Source organism: Uranotaenia lowii, chromosome 3 (genome assembly GCF_029784155.1).
Source record: "Uranotaenia lowii strain MFRU-FL chromosome 3, ASM2978415v1, whole genome shotgun sequence".
Taxonomy (NCBI): Eukaryota; Metazoa; Arthropoda; class Insecta; order Diptera; family Culicidae; genus Uranotaenia; species Uranotaenia lowii.
Genome location: NC_073693.1, coordinates 135,925,782 through 135,948,463, shown reverse-complemented (window position 1 = coordinate 135,948,463; position 22,682 = coordinate 135,925,782). Strand labels below are relative to the sequence as shown.

At 36.7% G+C, this 22,682-nt stretch overlaps 2 protein-coding genes across 2 annotated transcripts in view; one reads left to right on the top strand and one right to left on the bottom strand.

Annotated features, from left to right (window-relative positions):
- Positions 1–6,627, top strand: part of LOC129754498 (uncharacterized) — a 59,424-nt gene extending 52,797 nt beyond the window's left edge. The window contains exons 4-5 of the mRNA XM_055750610.1: positions 5,628–5,881; positions 5,950–6,627. Of these exons, the coding sequence (XP_055606585.1) occupies positions 5,628–5,881; positions 5,950–6,139 (444 nt within the window). The 3' untranslated portion in view covers positions 6,140–6,627. The remainder of the gene's footprint in view (positions 1–5,627; positions 5,882–5,949) is intronic.
- Positions 6,628–10,365: 3,738 nt separating this feature from the next.
- The window catches only part of LOC129755383 (extracellular matrix-binding protein ebh-like), a 36,047-nt gene continuing 23,730 nt past the window's right edge, over positions 10,366–22,682 (bottom strand). The window contains exon 3 of the mRNA XM_055751833.1: positions 10,366–11,650. Within this exon, the coding sequence (XP_055607808.1) occupies positions 10,460–11,650 (1,191 nt within the window). The 3' untranslated portion in view covers positions 10,366–10,459. The remainder of the gene's footprint in view (positions 11,651–22,682) is intronic.

The window sequence follows — 22,682 nt, the reverse complement described above, 5'->3', positions numbered from 1 at the left end:
AGATCAGTGTTGCCAGAATCATATATCTAGTGATTATTCGTTTAATGAAACATTTTTGGAAATGATGTAATTAAGTGAGGTAATTAAGATTAAATTTAAGCGACCCGAAAAGGCGAGTTGAGAGGACAGCCTTAATATTGCGTGTTCAGAGGACCGCATTGAAATAAAAACAGCGTATTGAGAGGACAGCTGTGAAAAAGGCGAGTTGAGAGGACAGCCTAGAGATTGCGTGTTGAGAGGACCGCATTGATACAAAAACAGCGTGTTGAGAGGACAGCTGTGAAAAAGGCGAGTTGAGAGGACAGCCTAGTGATTGCGTGTTGAGAGGACCGCATTAATAGAAAAACAGCGTGTTGAGAGGACAGCTGTGAAAAAGGCGAGTTGAGAGGACAGCCTTTAGGTTGCGTGTTGAGAGGACCGCATTGAAACAAATACAGCGTGTTGATAGAACAGCTATAAAGCGAGTTGAGAGGACAGCCTTGAGATTGCGTGTTGAGAGGACCGCATTGAAAAAAAAACAGCGTGTTAAGTGGACAGCTGTGAAAAAGGCGAGTTGAAAGAACAGCCTTGAGATCGCGTGTTGAGAGGAGCGTACTGAAAGAAAAACAGGGTATTGAGAGGACAGCTGTGAAAAAAAGGCTAGTTGAGAGAACAGCCTTGAGATTGCGTGTTGAAAGGACCGCCCTAATAGCAAAATAGCGCGTTATGAGGATAGCTTTATAAAAAAGGGGGAAAAGGCTAGCTGAGAGGAGAATGCCTAATGATGTCGAGTTGAAAGGACCCCGTGTAGAAAAACAGCGTGTTGAGAGAATAAGCCCCATTATAGATGAAGGTTTGATGAGAGGATAGCCTGAAGATTGTGAGTTTAGTGATTCCAATTGATAACGTAAGAGAGCGTTAAGAGGATTACTCTAATGGTGAGAATGCGAATTGAGAAGACTGCCCTGTGCTTCTATATGCATGGATATAAAATCTGTACATGAAAAAATAACCGATTGATTCCAATGAGATAATAACTGCAAAAGTTGCAAAATTTCTAGTTTAAAGACAGTAACAAATCCATTGAGGAACATCAGAGCCTATACAAAATTGCTGCAATTTTAAAGTAAAAAAAAGCTGCATTTTAAAGTAAAAGAAAACAGCGAATTTTGGAGACAGCTAGATTATAAGAAAAAAAAAACAGATAAAATGAGTAGCTCATGTGTTAGAAGCTTGAAAAATGGAAAGCGATCTCAAACTAGTTCATTAATATACTTAGTTATCTGACTTTTACAGTTAGTAGGCTATTGGAGCGGTGATGTGGGGTGATTACCTCGTTACCTTAGTTAACAAACTAGCAGTGTGCTAAAATGAAAAGGCAAGCTGAGGTCTCAGCTGTTCTATGGATTAAAAAAAAACGCAACGAAGCCATCAATATGGCTGGTTCTGAAATTTGACGGATCAAATAACTTTCTATTGAAACCCCTTGGCGTCGAAAGGATTATTTATTGAAAAAGTAAATCAGTATGTCAAACTTGGTTTGAATTTAACTAAAATAGAGTATTGGTGGGGAACAATACTACAACAAAGTAGTTGGATGCTTGAGTGATAATATCATTCAATTCTAAAATCATTCCAAGAAAACGAAGCCAATTGAATAAAATAGTAGATGAAATCTCGGTTAAAATCATGTAGGATAAAGTATTAAAATACGTTGTTTAATAATCGTTTGTCGGCATTTCTATTTGCTCAGATTACATGTACAAGATATACACGTATTTTCAGAATGTAGCATGAGATTTAAAAAAAAAGTTGTAAATACAAAAAAATAAGATTAGAAAAACACAACTGGCAATCCTGTCCATATTTTCAAGGCGAAGTCGAAAGAGTATAAAAAAAGCCACGTGGTACTTAAATCTGCTTCCCGATGGTGTGTGTGGAATTTCTTATGCTAAGAACGAGAGAGATTTGTAATTGCACCGCTCGCTTGTTGGAGCGGGATTGGCGAGTAGTGGAGTCGTTTAGATAAGAAAACGGGAGAGAAATTGATAGAAGACACGGCAACCCGTCCCGATTGCTCTGATGCGTTCACACAATCGCACCGCGTGTTTGTTTAGCCAATCATGCGGGAAGAGAGGGAAACCGCACACATTCGCTCGAACCGACTGCTGTGTGTGCTGTTGCTAATGTCATTGGTATTTCAACCACCAATAAGCTTAGTTGGTGTGAGAGGGAGTATTGAGTCTTGACTTGTTCTATTGAGTCGATAATGCTTGCGGCCGCACATCAACTTGACCCGATGATTGTGGTTGTTTAGTGATATGGAAAATAAGGTTGATGTCATGTTAAGGCGACAATGCGTCGCTTTGCGTTCTACGTTCCAATAAGAAAGCAATACAACGCATTGGTATATCATACTGGCGCGCCATGGCGCTTTGAAATTCACTACAAATAATTATTTCTCTCACTCTACATCTGATAATGCTTTTCTTTCGGGAGTTATTAAAAGTCATCAGATCATGATCCGGATTGCAAGAATGCCGAAATTACAATAGACAAATTTCCTTGCTATTTGGCGGGAGCTTAGACTTAATGAGAAATTTCTCTCCGATCAGGATATTATTTAGTTTCTTATCACAAATTCGGACAGATCTTCAAACTATTGTGCTTAACCCGGAACCTACTTGTCGTGCTACAAAACACCCTGACATCAGCCTATATTCCACGCTCGGTTGCCATCATGCATACCCGTTCCGCGAATCCATTATTCTTGTAGTCGATCTTCGAACTGTGATCATCAATGTTTTGATTTGATTCATAAAACAGGGAGCTCTGATAAATGGTTCCAAGCCGCAGTTCCGGATTTGATGGATAAAAAAACATTTGATGCAATTATCATGAGCCTTTGATTTTTTTTTTCCGTAAATGAAAAGAGTAGTATTGGCTATTCTTATACAAACTGCTAGGCACGATGGGCCAACTAATGCATTCAGAGTAAAGAAATTTGTGAACATATATTTTTGTTGAATTATTGCTTTAAATTGCATCATTTAAAAGAAAAAATTCCAACAAAACATGTTGTGACAGTTTTTACTCCTGAGAGAAAGGGGGATGTGTGGGATAAGGGAAGGATGTATTGGTGTATCAGCATTTTCTCCCACAGCCGGGTTGAGTATCTACGCCAGTAGTGACACGACAGCCTACCAGGTAGACCGCAACGAGAGGCCCGGCGCGGTGGGTGATCTCTGGTGGTTAGCCAACCTGCACAATATTGAAATCGATTTTTTTTTCAATAAAGGCAATTAAAAAAAATGGTAAAAAATCATGCATTCAATTTGAAATTTCCAATTACAAACACCGAACATTACTCGGACAAATCAGAGCAAAATTTATCCATTATTCGAACAAAATCAAGAAAAGATAGGAGAAACTTGGACCTTTTTTTTCGTCGAAGCACATCAAACTGTGTTCAATGCTTCAAAAAAAATTGATAAAAAAATTATGAAATATTCGTTTTCGGTTCAGGAATTAAAACAAATCATGATTAAATTTATTTTTTTTGGTAAATTCAGCAAATTATGTGAAAAAAAACGGACGGAAAAACGCACAAAAAACGGACAGTTTTATTAAAATCCGGGCTAGTACGGACTCGCCTCGATATTCTCCTTGAATATTTGGGCACGCCCGTATAAGATCGGGAAATTTGGAATGCTTTTTCTATACGATCTAAAAACCGTCGATGTTATTAAATTATGAAATTGATCGAGAAAAATACGAAATTGATTGATAAACATAAGATAAAAATAGCTAAACTGAAAATCATTATCATTGATTGCTACGAAGGTAAAGGTAAAATTGGAAACTTGTTCAAAAAAAAAAGATCATTTGAATAGATTAATCTAGCGTAATTTAAATATAGCTGAATGGCAGTTTGAACATCTCAGAAGTTTTTTACATTACTAAAAATAATCTTTTGCGTTCCATTGAAGTAATTCAAAGGTTTTTTTTCATCCAATAGTTGATGAATGGAAATGTTAAAGGGTGATACGGTCAAAATTTGGTCAATATCAACTTGACGTATTTCTTTCAATTTTGCATTTAGAAAACCTGAACACCCCTTATTTTGAAGGTGTGTGTGTGTAGAATGTTGCTCCTATTTTGATTTTGGAATTCACTCTTCAGTTGTCAAAATGCCGTCCAAGCACCGAAAAAATTCTTCACATGAACGCTACGTGAAAATGTACATGGATTTTTGCCACCATAAAAATAACGTGAAACCTACGTGAATTTCAGGTAGCAAACGGAGCTGGCGCAGCAAGCAGAATTCACGTAATTTTCATATGAGTTGTATGTGAAAATAACGTAGGTCGAATGTGAAAAGGGATGCGTTCTGCTACATGCGATTCACGTAGATTTGATTGAAATATAAACGTAGTTGGTTTTTTCGGATCTTATAAATAAAAAATGTGTTGATTTTGCAGGACATTTAATTTTTCTAATACATGATGCACTTTTTATTTTAATTGAAACTTTGTACACTTTTTTCTTCACATACCTAACATCGAAGACCGCATTTGGATTGCCTCCATAATAATTGCCTGGTCGTCTTAGCTGCCCCAATTCCGAATTCTGAAAAATAACAAAAAATATAAATAACGAATACACAACTTAATTTCAGCTACTTACGAAAAATCAGCTTCTCCATCACCTAGAATTTGTCTTTCTGATAGCACCAACTGTTGGATCCGCGCCATCTTGGTAGTGTATTCTGTCACATAGATTTTATGTGAATAAGTTGTCCAGAGCTACGTGAACGTCACATAGAATGAACCAAATCCCTTTGTACTTGGCGGATCACTCGATTTTCACGTAAATCGAATGTGTTTTCATTTTGACAGCGATCAGCCATATGAATTTCACGTACGGATCAAGTGAATTTGTATTAGCTTCTAAGTGATTCACGTAAGTCGAGCAAAAATTCACGTAGAGAGCGCCTACGTGAAAATCTAGGTGAATTTAACGTTTTTATTTCGGCTGAGTGAGGAACAAGAGCAGCGTATCAAAATTTTGCTCGTGCATCGCGAAAGTTCGAGCTACTCGCACGCAAAGCTGGCAAAATCGCTAAAAGTTGCCAAATCAACCGTTACAAATGTAATTAAAGTGTTTGGGGAACGTTTGCCGACAGCCAGGAAGTCTGGATCGGGAGGAAATCGAAAACCGGAAGCCGCTGAGACGACAAAGAGAGTCCAGTCATTTTATCGTTATACTAGTATACAATTTACAGTTGAATTTATTTAAAACATAAATGATTTCATGTCGCCCTAACCTGATTTCGAATCAGTACCACTATCTGATAAAAATAAAAAGGTTTTGAATAAATACGAAATAAAGATTTGTATCTCTCTAGCGGAAAACTACGCAGGAGGTGTTTGAAGTGATCCATTATAAGAAAAAAAATTGCGAGATTAAGGTTTGCTGACTGCAGTTCTGGAGGTTTTCATTTTTTGGTTCTGATTATCCAATAATTTTTATTGTTTTTGAAAGTGAAACGTTGAAAGATTTAAGTTGTAATATTTTGATTGAAAAAAAAAGACTTATTGCATGCTGAATTACTGATAGATGTTTATTTTTTCTCAACACTTTTGCAGGTCAGTGCCGCCAAAAGCCTGCCACCGAACAAGATCCTGCCGTTCTGTAACCTGACGGTTTCGCTCGACGGAGTCCGGATGGAAACGGCCACCTCAAAGCACAGCATGGTGACGAACTTCACCATCGATACCATTTCCTATGGGGTCCAGGATCTGGTCTATACCCGAGTGTTTGCCATGATTGTGGTCAAGGAGAACTACAACCTGAAGGACGAAAATCCCTTCGAGGTGCACGCCTTCGTCTGTGATAGTCGGTTAGTTTCAAGTGACTTTTTTCTTGTCAGAGCCAAATAATTTAATGATTTTTTTTCAACAATTTTAGAGCAATGGCCCGAAAGTTAACGTTCGCGCTGGCCGCCTCCTTCCAGGATTACTCCAAGCGGGTAAAAGAAGCGGAGGAACAGAACCCGGGCGATTCCAATGGTAAACCTTTGCGCAAAAAGTTCGCCATCGATCTCCGAACGCCGGAAGAAATGCAACAGGACATCACCGAACAGGAAACGGAAGCGTGATGATTTCAAATACATTACCATAAGTAATGTTTCAAATGACAGCGGAAATGCGAGAGTGTTCGAGACAGAGTTGTAACAGTGCTGTGCCTAGTCTTTTTTATTACGATAAACAAAGAAAACCGTTCAGTAAGATGCCTTTTCTAGTGACAAAAGTCTTTCTTAGATGTTCGGCAACAAATATGCATCTAAGGTCCAAACAGTGACTCGACGTCGAGTCCAATATTCCAAATAACTAAATAAATAATAATCAACAAAAAAAACACAAATTAAACAAATGTGTGAATCCATACCAAAACAGTTTTAACCTCTATCGTCGTGACTGTTGATGATGAAGATCACTAGCGACGAGTAAAACAAAGAGTTATTTAAGTATATTTTTTCCATAAAGATGTATTTTAGAGAGATGAAACAGTGAAAACTTCCCTTCTTGTACGTGTGACACGAATGTAAATGCACTTATGTCTGAAAATTTGATACCTACTTTTAAACACATGTGTTGCTGCTTGATTGTGCCGAAATCCCTTTCAGATATGCTTTGATTGACTATAATTCCCTCCTTTTTTAGAGTGAGACTTACAGATTATTTTTTTCTCAAGGGATTTTAAGCAACAATGGCTTATTCATCCCGAAGAGACTTCCAGAAGTCACGTGAAACGCACTAAATATTAAGTCACGTTCACATCCTATCAAGTATGACAGTGAGTGCTTTCAAACAAATTGGACAACTTGGGGATGAATAAACCAATTGGTTTAAAATCCCAAAAAATAAATAAATTGAACATCAAACTATGTTAAACGGAAACAAAAAGTTTCAGTCTCAAATTTATAGCAACCCAATGCAAAATGGGGAAAACAGTGTATAAAACGTGAAGAAATTCAATATCTTCCCTCCTACATGAACCAACCTACCTACCAAATCTATGAAAATATACTTTTCTCTAGTAAAATTGTCTGGAAAATCGATAGGACATAGTTTCAGACACCGTACAAGCTTACGAACGGAGAAGCAGTGTCTTTCTTATCCCTAATTCCCCTATATTTTGTGAAAATTCAGAAAAACGCTAATTTGGACAAAAAAACTTTGATCAAAAATAGACCTATCTTGTGTGATTTTTTTGTTAAATGCGTCGATTGATTATCTTCGTACTTTTTTAGAACAGAGATAAAAGAATAAGAAATTAAATGCTGTTATTAGTTTTTTGAAAAAACAACTGCAATTTTTTTTAAATAGGATAGCACTAAGGTTGCACTTTTACCCCAAATTTTTTTAAATATAGCAGAAAAGGATGTTCGGACTTGTTCATTTTAAACCAAATGTGACTTTTGTTATGTATTTTTTCTGAGCAATCGAATTAAGGCTATTTGAGCCACCGCACGCTTTGGAATATAGACCCAAGCAACCAAAAGTCGCGTTCTTAATTAAAGATGGAACTCTGTAGTTCACATTTGGCTGAAAAAATGTTTTACGGAAGCTTCAGGTGACTTATGTCACGTTTAAGTGTATCAGGAACTTCTATCGCCTTTTGAAAGGTGAAAATATCGATAAAGGAACTTCTAAGCGCTTTTATTGGAACTTCTTTTAAGAAGGTCGGTTGCGTTCGCTAAGCACATTTACGAACCTTTAAGATACTTATTGGTGTTTTGAAGAACCTATTTGGGAATTCTAAGCGACATGTCAAATATATCTGTCAATTTTATATCATGATGGTATGTGTTTTGTTCATATCAGTTTATTTGTTTATTTTTTCAGTTCTAATATTTGCAAAGGAATCTTCCGAAAGTTAAAATAAATATGAACAAGAATTCCCCAAATTTCCATCGTAGTTTTTTTATTTTCAGATCCTTTTCATCATCCCCTGCTGTGATTGAGGAGAATATCATCGCTTACTGCCGGCAAGTTATATTGAGTAAGTCTTTGGTGTAAAAAACAATGTTCAAAGAGATTTATTCAAATGAACTTTGTCGATGCCAAATGTTGTAACTGTTTATTGCCCAAGTGTACTGAAAGTCCTCGGAAAACGAAATGTACCAATTCATTCCATCGTGCTCATACGAATTTGCAAATGAAATTTAATATAAATGCTTATTATGACAGTGGCAATCAACTATTATTGGAATGGTCGAGAGGATGGTGAGTTGCATTGCGACCTAGAGAGCAGCGGGTCAATCCTCAAAGCGTAAGTAGCTTTGGAAATCAAAACATAACACTAAAATCATTGAGATGGACCGTGATAGACCGGCAATCTAGCAACCTGCACCTGGTTGTCTGAGCAATCTATCAACAGGATTTTTTTTCGGCGTGTAGAAGTTTTTTGACATTCCCTTAGAGGCTGAAAAGTATTCTCCACAGCCACTTAAACTAACTTTAAAGTAGCTTTAAGAACTTAAATTTTGATCTGTATAGAATTCTGATTAAGCTTCTATGGGCACGTTGTAAGAGAATTCTGGTTGCTTGGGGAGCTTTAGCTGATTTTTACCCTCAATTCCCCTATTTTCTATTATTTTAGAAAAAAAAAGTTCTGAACTGAAATTTTCGAACCAAATGAGACCCACCCAAGCAATCAAAATTCCTTTAAAAGTTTTCATAGAAGCTTATTCAGGTCTCGTTTTTGTCTGAAGAGAATGCTAGTCAGCCCAAAATTTTAGTTCTTAAAGCGTTCGTTTAGGTGGCTCTGGAGAATGCTATTCAGCTTCTAAGAAATGTCAAAAAAATTCTACGCGCTGAAAAAAAATCCGGTTGACAGATTTCTCTGACAGCCAGATGACAGATTGTTAGGTTGCCGGTCTATCATGGTCCACCTCATTGATTTTAATTATATTGTTTTGATTACAAAAGCTACTTACGCCTAGAAAATGGAACCCCTGCTCTCTAGGTTGCAATGAAAATCACCAGCCTCTCAACCAGTCCTGCAATAGTTCATGGCAACTGTAATAATTAATATTTAAACTCAATGTCATTTGAGACGATTGAATGGGGTGGTCAATATTTTGTACCTCATTTCGCTTAAATGACTTTCAGTACATCTAATAAATAAAAAAAATCTCATCATCAAAAATTTATTCAAATATCTTAACATTGATAAGAAAAATTCGAAAAATTCTTGAATTCCGTTGGTAAAAATCAGTGCTGATATAAACAAAACAAATACCATGACAAGAAATTGACAGATATTTTTGACATGTCGCTTAGCATTCTCATAAAGGTTCTTTAAAAAACCTAGAAGTATCTTAACGGTGCGTTAGAAAGTGTAAAGCGAACGTTATCGATCTTCTTGAAAGAAGTTGCTTTAAAAAGCGCTTAGAAGTTCCATTATCGATAATTTAACCTTTCAAAGGGCGATGGAAGTTCTTGAGTAACTTTTACGTGACAAGAGTCCTGAAGCTCCCGTAATGCATTTTTTCAGCCAAATGTGAACTTCGGAGTTCCATCTCGCGACTTTTGGTTGCCTGGGTATCTTGTGTGGTTTTTTTTTTCGAGAAATTAAACGAAGGCTTTTTCAGCCACCGCCCGCATCGTAAGTTATGTTATGGCTGTTTTACCCTCAATTTCCCATTAGTTTTCAATCAATTCTGAAAAAAAAAAATTATTCGCACATGAACAAATGAGTGTGATTTTTTTCGAGGAATCGAATGACGGCTGTTTAAGCCATAGCACCCATAGAAAAGTGTAGCAATGGCTGTTTTACCCTCAATTACCCAACAGTTTTCAAATATAGCAGAAAAATTCATGTTCAGACTTCAAATTTAAAACAAAATGAGACTTATCTTGTGAGGTCTTTTTCGAGAAATCGAATAAAGTCTGTTTGAGCCACCGCATGCTTCGTAAAACCCTTTAATTTTGTAGACCATTCAATCTTAAACTTTTTTTTTCAAGAAACCTAATTTCATCGACCACCTTTTGGGATGAATAATGACCTCAACAGCTTGCAGCGATTGATGGCGACAGCTTTTCATGAATTTCTTGTAAACCGCACTTTTATATTTAAAGATGCTATTATTGTCATGTATTGTTCATTTAAATATCATTCAGGTAAACATAAATTTCGTAAAGTGTTTAGAGACAGAGTTTTCCGCATGAAAATGACATATGGGAAAGTCATCATTTACAAATATAATAAAATTCTTTGTAAATTGTATAGATTCTTTTAAGTTTCACATGTTTTTTTCATCTTTTGAAAATCATTTGTTTTTGAAAATAAATTATTTTAAATATCTTAATCTAAAGAACGTCAACGTTTCAAACTTCTGGGGGATGAAAGGGGGCAGGTGAAGATGATGAAGAGGTATTAGAATATGCTATTCCACAGGAATTAGGTTCAGCTAGGTCCGGTTTCGCTGTTTCCGTGCCGAATTGGCATCGGCTTTGAAGAGGAAAGTTTTCCTCCGTCTCTGTGGAACCACTACGGCCACTGGTTCTATAGACGATGGTTGACTGTCTTTCCTAAGATTTGCCACAGTCGAAACGATAAATTCTGGCCAGTCTGGGTAATGTACAGATTCGGCTTCGTCGATTGGTTGGGCAAGACTAGTCGAGTTTGATTCGTCCGCCAATGGAGCACTTGGGTTAAAGTCTAGTTGATTTTGTTCTTCATCGTTTTCTTCCTTTAACGCTTGTAAGGATTCTGCATTCGAGGATTCAGAGTCTGTCGAAGGCTGCTCATTCTTTGTGATAACTTCATCTTGAATCGATGATTCTGTAATTTGTTCTTCTACATGGTCACTATCAATTTGATTCAGTTCTGGGTTATGATCGTCACTGCTGATTTCAACATTTGTGTGCTCCTCGATATGACTCTGCTCATTTTCCTGTGCCTTGACTATCGGTTCTTGTTCTTCCACGATCTGCACATCGTTCTTAAGCTCCGATTGAACATTCGTTTCGCTTTGTTCGGCTTCCATATTGACTTGTTCAGCTTCTGTTGCGATTTGTTCTAATTCGTTGGCTTCTGGTGCTGTTTCCAACTCGTTACTAACATCATTGACCTCCACTTCTTGAGTACTATCATCTTGCAGAGCTGAGTTCACATGCGTATCGTCACCGTATTGTTCATCAACAACCTCCTGAGCGGTGTTTTCTGTTTTATCATCTTCCTCAACGGGGTCGAACAAGTCGGCACTAAGCTGCTCATGGTCAAATCGGTGCATGTAATCGTCACTAACTGGCATCATCACCATGCCAACAACCTTTTCGTCCTCCAATGCATTACCATCTTCCATCGGTGGCATCAGATCCTGGGCTGGCATCATCGCTGCTGGAACCATTTGTTGCGGCATGTCTTCCGTTTCATTGCCTTCGTCAATGGCGTTGTCGACGTTTTTGTCGATTGACATCGGTTTGGCATCCGTTGCTGCGGCGGCGTCGTCGTCGTCTGAGTCGAAGAACATGGCCGAATCTTCGCAAGGGTATCCTAGCTGGCCTTCGTGCACGCAGGTTTGATACATTTGGCTGAAGACGGTCTTCTCAGCACAAATGAAACTGAAACGGGCTCGGTCCTGGCATCGGTGAAAAATCTGAAATAGTAAAAGATAGAAAATATCTGTTTAAATAAGGAATAGAAATGAATGCGTAAAATATATAACAAGGGATATTTGTTAGCTTGAATCAGTCGAGGAGTGTAAGCGGATGAAGTGGTTAATTGTAGTTCCCTCACAACAGTTTGTAGTCCTGCGGTACATGGGCGCTAGTAACAGCATCGCTTGAATCTGCACACGATGAACAAATGAATACCCGAAAGACTATTCAAGCCGTAAAGAAAAACCGTTTTTTATCAGTTCTTCTGCTGTCCTAAATTTAAGTATTCACATTAATTTCAACTTACGTCTAAAATGTGCATGCAGTATTCCCAACAAGTTATCTTCAATTTTGATTATTTTTTTTAATGTTTCATAAACTCTGTTCAATTTAACCGCATAACTTGTGTTTAAGTTTTCCAAACTGTATGTATTACCTTTGAGTTTTACTTAAATTCTAGCAAAACGTAATTTTAATTTTTGAATATAAAAATTTCACAGTGAAATGTATACATTTCATTTATTTATGTTAAAATTAAATAATTATTTTTTTTTTGCAGATCTTTATTAAGAATTCATAAACGCTAGCCAGAAAATTACACTATAAATTTTCAAATATTTCTTAAAGTTCTATGAAAAATTAAAATTTTCTCCGACTCTAAAACGCAAACATTTTAAATTCTTGCAGAATTCGGAATTCTTTGAGTTAAATTTATCTTTGATAATTGGCAAACTATTAAACCTACATGAAAATTAAAATTAGATTTTGTCGCAATCAAGGGAGGGAAGTCACCCATACAAAATATTCGTAGAATACGATAAAAAGCGGTTAAATTCAATCTACTGACAAGTGAATCTAATCAAATGTTGTGAAAATGCTTACATTTACATGTTCAGATTGTTTTTAGTACACAGAAGCCACATCCGTTGAAGAAAAGAAGAGTTCCCATCTAGTATAAAAAAACAGGAGACAACAATCCTTATCAAGAAACAAACAGAGTGATTTGAATCGAATAAAAAACAAACAATATTCGATTATTTATAACATAAAATGGTCCCTCCCAATTTGTAAAATGGGGAGGACCTTCACAAAACAAGTTTCTTGTTTAAATTGATAAATTATTCAATAAAAATAACCCCAAGTGTTTCCTGATAAGGTTTTTTCGTGTTTTCTTCATATCGGATGGGTGCCCCCCTTTTCTTTGGCAGGAGAGGCCTTTGTGTACTAAAAACTGTCTGAACATATAAATGTAAGCATTTTCCCAACATTTGATGAGATTCACTTGTCAGTAGATTGATTTTTACCGATTTTTATCGTATTTTACGATCATTTTGTATGGGAGCCCTCCCTACCTTGAGTGCGACGGACTAAGAACTTAACAGATATCATTCTTTACCCAAAAAACTACTCCATGCCGAATTTCACATCAATCGGTTCAGTAGTTTCAGACTTCTTTAAAAACAAATGTACGAATTCTCCCTTTTTGAATAGAGATTTTGACGATTTTTAGCATAATTCATACAACGATTAAACGCATTAATCAAAAAACATATCTCCAGTTTTTTGATATTGTGAAGATTGTAACATGAGCTTCCAAATGCAAACAACGCTAAAATTTTCGACTTGCTCCTTTTGAAATTTGCTGAAGTTCTAAAATAATCATTTTTCAACATATATTGCCTCATAACTTCAAAACCAAAACAAATTTTAGTAATCCGTTTTCTACAAAAGATGCGCATTATAATTATCTAAAATGTTGCTGAATAAATAACTTTGTTAAAATATCACCATGAAAAGATACCAAGAAAACAAATTGTCACAAAACTTTCAGTTTAAAAGATAGATGTATGGTGTCTTCAACAGAGTTTGATGAATTATTATGTTCTACAATATTGTAGAATAATGTAGGCCTCTATCTTATCACAGTTAGGAAATAATTTTCAGCTCTCAGAAACCTTTTGAACCACCCTAAAAATTTTCCAATCAAAATGACCGCCTTTAGTTGGTGTAAAAGTTTGTCTAAGACAATGTTTGGAAAATCGCTCAAGAAAAGCAATCATGATTCGTTTCAAGCTAGAATACTTTTACCTCCGAGTGCTGTGATACGCACGTGGTAAAGGGATCCGTTGAATGTTTGTCGAACATCAACACTAACTAGATACATAAAAATATACCATGCTCCATCGGGGGCTACCGTTGCTATTCGTCACGTGGCAAATCAACGGTGATCGACATACTTGATGATACATTTTGAACGTCGCTTTCACAATCATTCACTAACGTCTGTACTTCAATCATTGTTGATAATGATAGACGATCATGAATGTCTCAGAAGGAAAATCTGAAGAAATGCCAGGACTACATGTTGAAAAAAGCCGTAGCACATACTGGACAGTTCATTGCGGTTACTTAGTAATGATTATGTTCTTCTACGCAAAGCGAAAAACTAAAATCATACTGTAACCTTTACACATCTCTCAGATCTGATACATATCAGTTGTGATCCTAGAAGGTTGAAAACCATCAAGGAAGGCAATCACCATCACCATCGAGACGTTCGTTGCTGATAGGCTGCGTCTTTCTTTACCACATCATGTTTTGCGGGAATGTATGAAATACAGCAGCATCGTTGTCATGCATGATTGTTTATATGATTTGGTTGAAGAGAAAAAATTGACTGCTTCGGCTCTGAATGCAGTAAAGCATGGCTGATGGAAAATGATTGATTTTCGGAACATTGGTCTAAGACATCAAATGCATCAAACCAGTGGTCGGAAAATCGCTCAAGAAAAGCAATCAGGAATGGTTTCTAGCTAGAATGATGCTACCTCCGAGTGCTGTGATACGCACGTGGTAAAAGTACCCATTGAATATATGTCGAAAATCAACACTTACTTGATACAAGAAGATATACCATGCCCCACCGGAGGCTACCGTTGCTATTCGTCACGTGGCTAATCGACGGTGATCGACATACTTGGTGATACATTTTGGACGTCGCTCCCTCAATCATTCCCGAACGTCTATCCTCGCATCATTGTTGATAATGCTCGTTATTGATAGACGATCAATACCGTCAAACGGGGCATCATGCAACAGCGGGGTTCGATGCAACATTTATATAACACTACATTGAATCAATTTTTAATTTAATGTTTTGTAATAAAGTTATCTTTTAATGATAACAAAACGATGATGACATAATTTCTCGCATCTTAAGCTAGTTGTCTTGAGTTTTTTATTTTTATGTAAAATTTGAAAAATCGAGCAATAAATGTACAAATTTTAACATTTTTAGATGCCGAAAAAAACTTTACCCAGTATGACGGATCGGCTTGATAAAATTACCTACAAACTTTTTACAGGTTTCCTCATGTTATACCAACATTGTTGGTGAAAAAATATTTTTCGAACAATCACCCAATTTTTTTAAATGAATATTTTTAAAATTCAGTTAGGTGTCTGGGGTTAAATGCAACAAAATGCAAATCAAAGAAATACCTTGTATATCTCGTTTCCATGTGCTGGAATATGAATGTTTTGCATCACGCGTTTGTAAACATTTAAATTTCATTCATCCAAACATTTATTTTTATGATTTCAACTTGTAGAAATTTTCGTAGTATTATTTAACCCCTAAATGTATGCAGCATCCTTATTTTCAGACAAAATGTGAAAATTTGTTTTTACAGACCCAAAAACAACTGCAATTGGTGTTGTCATGCGTAATGGTCTTTAAGGCATCGCAAATATATTAAAAACTATGAATTTTCGTACGCGTTCATAAGATTTTTCATTAAAAACAAAGTTTGTTGCAAGTTACCTCATTTTCTAAGGAGTGTGAAAATCGCATGTTTTTAGAAAATTAAAAATATTTGAGGAAATAAATAATTTTTTTAACTACGCCAATTTGATGCTCCAGCATCCTTAAAACTTTTGATGCATAAAGGATACGATTAACTGTGAACATAAGTTTTTTAGAAGCCATTGAAGTTGAAAATTGTTGCATGTTGCCCCAGTTGACGGTAATGTTTCAAAAGGAAAAATCTGAATAAATACCAGGACCACATGTTCAAAAAAGCTGTAGCACATGCTGGACAGTTCATTGCGGTTACCTAGTCATGATTTTGTCCTTCTAGGCAAAAATCATCTGATAGCCTACATAGATCGCTCAGAACTGATACATATCAGTTAAGATCCTAAAGGTTGAAAGTCGTTAGGGGAAGGAAATCAGCATCGAGACGTTCGTTGCTGATAGTCTGCGTCCTTTTTTACCTCATTCAAATACAGAAGCGTCGTTGTCATGCATGATTGTTTGTATGATTTGGTTGAAGAAGGAAAATTTGACTGCTTTTATTTTTAGGCTCTGAATGTAGTCAAGCATGGCTCAGTGAAAATGATTGATTTTCGGAAGCATGTATCAAACTTAAGGAGAAGACGCTAATAATTGTTTCCCGCTAAATTTCATTATTGGACTACTGTGCAATGGTTGCTACTCCGTGATTGGTCGAAGCCACCAATTTTTCACAGAGGTCAAAAGAAAAGCGCTTGGGATAAGCAGCACTTTCTAATTGTACAAAACTGATGCTCTCTCTTCGAATATCAATAACGGCGCCGGCTACGCCTAGTAGTCAATAGATAGGTAGAAAAATGAGAAAGGGATGAAAGATATGAATTCGTGCTTTAGGACCGAGGTTAACTTTGCATTAGATTGCCCTAAATTTGTATGATAAATTTCAAGCTTGTGAAATGTTATGCGCTGCAGGCTTAAATTGATCCTAGGCCTAGTGTAAGGTCTCATGCTTTAAGGCTTTAAGAAAAACCGTTTTTAAAAGAAATCGGCAGAAGGGGACCAAAGTTATCAGCTTAGCTTAGCTTGATTGACTACTCACATCCATCTTTAAACATTGAACCCGAAATGCTTTATTATAATTTCCTTGTAATATATTAAAAATGAACTTAGGCTTTTTAACTCTTTATTGGTTTAATAATGATATTGAATCAAAGGCATTTCGAATCCTATGATCGCAGGCGTGGCTCAGTAGAATGAATTCCACATCGCCAATGGTTGCTACTCCGTGATTGACCGAGACCACCAATTTTGTTCAAAGGTCAAATGAAAGGTTCTGGGACTGACAGCACATTCACAATGCCCAAAACTGATGCTCTCTCTTTAAGCATCAATAAAGGCGCCGGCCACGTCCTTATAGTCAATAGATAGATTGGAAAAGAGAGAAAAGCCCAAGTAACAATTTAGGTTTTATAAGGGACTCCATACCAACTATAAATTAAAGCTATAAAACCTCGTCCGGTTATGTAAGGATCTATAAAACTGCAATACAACGCTTAGTAGCACAAAAAGGCCCTTCTGCAGTTGGTTCTGCAGAGCAAATAATAAAACCTTGCCAATCCAAATCAACTTTCAGAGTTCTGTGTGAATTTGCCCTAGCTGAGTCTTTTTCGCGCTACTTATCTAAAGTTAGCTCTCTCTGTGCACCTGAAGATGACATTCTAGTGATTGGTGACTTCAATTTGCCCGGTTTGAAGTGGTGCTCCAACAATAGTAACTTTCTCTATCCGGATCCAGTACACTCAACTTTTTCAACCCTATCGAACGTCATACTAGACTCCTTGAGTACAGCGACTTTGCGGCAGATTAACAGCGTGACAAACGAAAACGGTCGTATGTTGGATCTCTGCTTTGCCAGCGATGGGACTCGTGTACCGTCCGTTGTTTCGGCTCCCGCTCCGTACGTTAAATCGGTACACCATCATCCTGCTTTATTGGTTTCGTTCGATGTCACTAGACTTGCTCCTGTCGCAAAATTAGCACCCTTCTATCTTGACTTCAAGAACGCCGACTTTGACGAGATTTCTCGTACCCTGGTTTCCATCGATTGGGAATCTGAGCTCGACTTATTTAATCCCAACGCTGCGGCCGAAACCTTCTCGCATATCTTGAGTTACGTTATCGATCGTCACGTGCCAAAACATACTACTGAAAAGGATATACGGACTCCTTGGTTCACGACTGAACTACGACGACTAAAGACGGCAAAGAGATGTGCCCTTAGAAATTTTAACAAATCGAGATCCTCCTATACTAAGGACATTTATCGTAGACTAAATTGTGTTTACAAAAAAGTCAGCAAACGTTGTCACCAAAACTATCTAGCTCGAGTTCAGCGTGATCTCAAGTCCAGACCTAAATCGTTCTGGAAACATGTTAAAAGTCAACGGAACGAACCTGGTCTGCCAAACCAAATGTTTCTGGATGACAATACGGCGAACTCTGATCGTGGAATCTGTGATCTCTTTGCCGATAAATTCTCGTCTATCTATAATACAGCATCGACATCCCCTGAACATCTGGATAGTGCAGTCAGGAATATTGCGCCACTGGGCTTCTCTATAAACAACATTGTGGTTGAGGATGCAGTCATCTCAAAAGCAGCAGCTAAGCTCAAAAATTTTTTCTCTACGGGTCCGGACGGAATACCTGCTACTTTTATCAAACGTTTTATGCCTGTTTTGCTGACTCCTTTTAGGCTTATTTTCCAAGCTTCGCTTGACAGAGCCGTCTTCCCCTCACTATGGAAGGAGGCTTACATGTTTCCGGTGTATAAAAAAGGTAACAGGAGAGATGTCAACAACTACCGGGGAATCTCGGCATTATGCGCAGTAGCCAAGCTATTCGAATTGGTGGTCTTGGATCCGATTTTCTTGTCCTGTAAGAATATTTTTTCCGACGATCAACACGGATTCTTTCCCAAGCGCTCCACGACAACTAACCTTCTGACGTTTACTTCTTACGTGCATGAAAGTTTTGCTGCGAAGTCTCAAACCGATGCTATTTACACCGATTTGTCTGCGGCATTCGACAAAGTCAACCACGATATTGCCATTGGAAAGCTCGAACGCCTGGGTTTCTGTGGAACTCTTCTTGACTGGTTCCGGAGCTACCTATCAGGACGTAAATTAACAGTTCGCACGGAGGACTCTTTCTCCAGACAATTCTCTGCTTCTTCTGGTGTGCCTCAGGGAAGCCATTTAGGGCCGATTATCTTCTTAATCTACTTCAACGATGCGCTCTCACTCCTCGACGGTCCAAAGCTATGCTATGCTGATGACCTAAAGCTATTTTACAACATCAACGGCCAGAACGATATTGATTTCCTACAAAATCAATTTAACCTCTTCGCACACTGGTGTGATATAAACTGCCTGCCTTTGAATCGCAGTAAATGTGCAGTCATCAGCTTTTCAAGAAAGCGGCAGCCTTTTTCCGCTGAGTACTTCCTCGGAGATGAGCCAATCGCACGCGTAGAACACATCAATGATCTGGGTGTAATTCTAGACCGGAAGCTGGAATTCAGGACACACACAAACTACGTTGTCGACAAAGCCTCGAGAAGTCTCGGATTCTTATTTCGAGTGTCCAAGGACTTCAAGGATGTGTATTGCCTGAAAAGTTTGTATTGCAGTATTGTTCGCTCTATCCTTGAGTATGCATCTGCTGTTTGGTGTCCCTACTACCAGAATGGGGCCGAACGGATCGAGGCTATACAGCGGCGCTTCCTGCGATTCGTCCTTAGACACCTGCCTTGGCAAGACCCGTTTCACTTGCCAAGCTATGAACATCGATGCCGTCTCATAGACATTGACACTCTTCAAGCCCGCAGAAACGCAACACGAGCTTCCTTCGTCGCCGATCTCTTGACATCGCGAATTGACTGCCCCACGCTCCTAGAAGCCATTCCTCTAAGTGTGCGACCCCGTGGGCTTAGAAATCAAGATCTTCGATTGTATGTTCCCATTCGTTCGAACAATTATGGAGCTAATAGCGCTATCATCGGTGTAATGAAAACATTCAACCGTTTTTCTGAGCACTTCGATTTCGACGTTTCGAGAGATGTTTTCCGTACTAAAGTTTTAAGTGTATTGAGAACCCTGTAATTAGACTTAGTACTCTTTTTATATTAATTTTAAGTCATCATTTGGACCAATATGTGTTCCGTTGATTTGTAATAAATAATAATAATAATAATAATTTCGCTTATAAAACCTATTTATTATATTATTTTCATCTACAAATAATTCTGCTCCGGAATTGGGTTTTCAATAATAATTTACAAAACAATTGAATCTTATTCAAATAAAAAATGAAAAAAAAAAACAAAGCACAAAGGATATCTTAATTCTTTAGGTAATTCAATGCTATTTTCTAAGCCGGAATGCTCAATACCTGTTATTTATTTACTTGCGCTTTCAAATTTACCGCATATAGGCATGAGAAAATTTGGGAAAAATTGTGGGCCTGCTGTAAATCGTTCTTTTAAACAGTAAAAACCGATTAAATAGATCGAATAAATATTGCTTTCAACTATTGAATCATCTTTTGGTTTGTAAATAAATTTTAAAACATTATCTCAGCAATAAGGATATCCAAATTTATAATGCGTGGGTTAGGGGATAAGGGTTAATCTCTAAAATAGAAAGATGTCATTAATAAATTCACCTTCCATTGTTGATATTATGGTCGATTGAGAGACGACTGACTGTTGTAAGCCAATTATTCGACCGAATAACTTTTATAAAACTTTTACAGCGTATAGAAGTTTTAGTTTCTTATAAACGGTTTATAGACGCCACAAAAAGTTATTTATTTGCATGTTTAAAACCTAAGCCACTTGTAATGACCGTATAAGAACACGAATACTAGGAATTGGTTTGAAAGAGTTTTTATAAATCTGAACAGGTTCATAGCAAGGTATAATTAAACATTTTCAAATCCTTTATCTTTTCAAATATAAAAATGTTTTATAGGACTCTCAAAGCGCCTAATAAAAATCAAATCTCAAAAGTTTAATGTTGTTATATAAGTTGGATATATAATGGGCGTGTAGATGTCCTAGAGACTAGTTGTAAAAAGGTTATTATTAAATGATTTTTAAACCAATAATAGATATTATACGACCTTTATAAACTAACGTTCAAAAATTATAAAACCAATCTGAATTTTATGTGTTACTTGGGAGGATGAAAGAACAATGTTGCGCTTTAGGACCGAGGTCACCTCTGCATCCTAGCAAAAAAAAAATTGGGTTGGAGCGTTGGGTGAAAGAATATGATCAGGAGACACTTTTGACTAGTGTAACGATTTAAGTTTTCTATAATAAATTTCCTACGTTTCCTGGTAAAATTTAAAAACTGACTGTTAAATGATTGTAGAGATCTTGATCCCATTAATTAGTTTTAAGAAAAAAAAATATTTTAAAAATAACAAGCTTATGTTCATTGGAGCCTTGTTTTTTTTTATCAAGTATAAAGTAATACATATAAACCATTATATAAAAACAGCAACATGAAAGGAAAAATGCTTCAAAAGATTACAAGCCTTTTTATATGACAATACAAAATGTTTATCTGGGAAAGTTATTGCTTATCTTGAAGTTTTTGTTTCACAATTTTTAAACATTGATTTACTGACTGACTACAATTGGCATTAATTTATTGATTAGGTCTAAGAAATGATCTATCATTTTCTATTCTATCGGCAGAAGGGGACCAAAGCTATACATGAAAAACTAGATTTTCATGTTCCTCCCGAACAAAATGTCCCAAAATCTTATACAAACTTCAGGCTCATTGAGCGACCCTTCCCTTGAACCGATCTGATCGTGATCCTGAAATTCGGCATTGTATATTTTTAGAAACCGTTGAATTTTGTAACTTCGAGTTATCTAAAGTGTGATGGTGTTTAATTTTGTAGAATTCCTAGTTTCGATATGAAATTTATTACATTTGGGTTATGCTTCCAAGTGCACACCTCTCGCGCAAGCGAAAAAAAACGAGATATCTCGTATTTGGACCGCAATGTGTTAAGAACTATTCGCATATACAGTGAGCGAAATAAAAATAGCACCACTATGTTTTTTGCTTGTAAAAATATGAATGATTGAAAATTACGAAAATTTTCTTCCACAGTTTGTTCTGAATTGCTTAACGGATAAATCAAGCATAAGTTTAGTTTTTTGGACGTAGCAATTGGCTTTTTGAGGACCAAAAATGTGAAAAAAGGGTGCGAAATAAGAATAGCACCACTTGAGTTTTTCAACAAAAGCAAGATTATTTTGAAAAATTTACTGTCTAAAAGTGAATAATAATGCTTCTACGAATTATTTGAATAGAAAACTGCACTTTAAGGAGTTTTCCAGAATTCCAAAGGTTTTAAAAGGGGGTTTTAAGAGATGCTCCCCTAGCGTTAAGGAATTTGATATTTGAGCTGTAATTCTTTACCGAACTACTTACTTTCTTCATTTAAATGACGTGAAATGATGAAACAAACCTTCGGAATTAATATTGAATCAGAAAAAAATAGGTTGGAGATCATAAACATTGTTTTTGTTCAGTAAACCACACTTTTTCCAGTTTCAAGTCGTAGATGGCAGCACTATCTTGCAGTTAAAACCAAATTTAGTCTCAATATTGATTTTCCAGGTTTATTCAGGCCCATATTCATCATTTTTAGGTATTTTCCCATCACAGTTTTGCGGAAGTTCACGCTGCAGAAAGCTTTTCCGGATTTGCAAAAAAATCACCAGCACAAAAATGTACAACCGCTAAAATTCCTGCTCATCTCAACTTCCGATTCAATTACAAATCATACCAATAAAACTGCTAGCCGCCTGGTCCATCAAGCTCCATCGCAAAGTATAACTTTATTCTGATGATCGATAATGATGAAATAGTGTTTGACTATTAAAAAACAAAAGTACTTTTGAATTTCAACCTGCTTTTTGGATTCAAACTCAGCCTCAAATCTATGTTCCATCATTTTGCATCATACTTATGAATGTTAATGAAGAAATCAAGCAGTTTGATAAAGTTTTATAGCCCAAATATCAATTTCCTTGACTCTAGAGGAGCATCTTTTAAAAAACCCCTCTTAAAACCTTTGAAAACCTTTGGAATTCTGGAAAACTCCTTAAAATGCAATTACCTACTCAAATAATTCATAGAAGCATTATT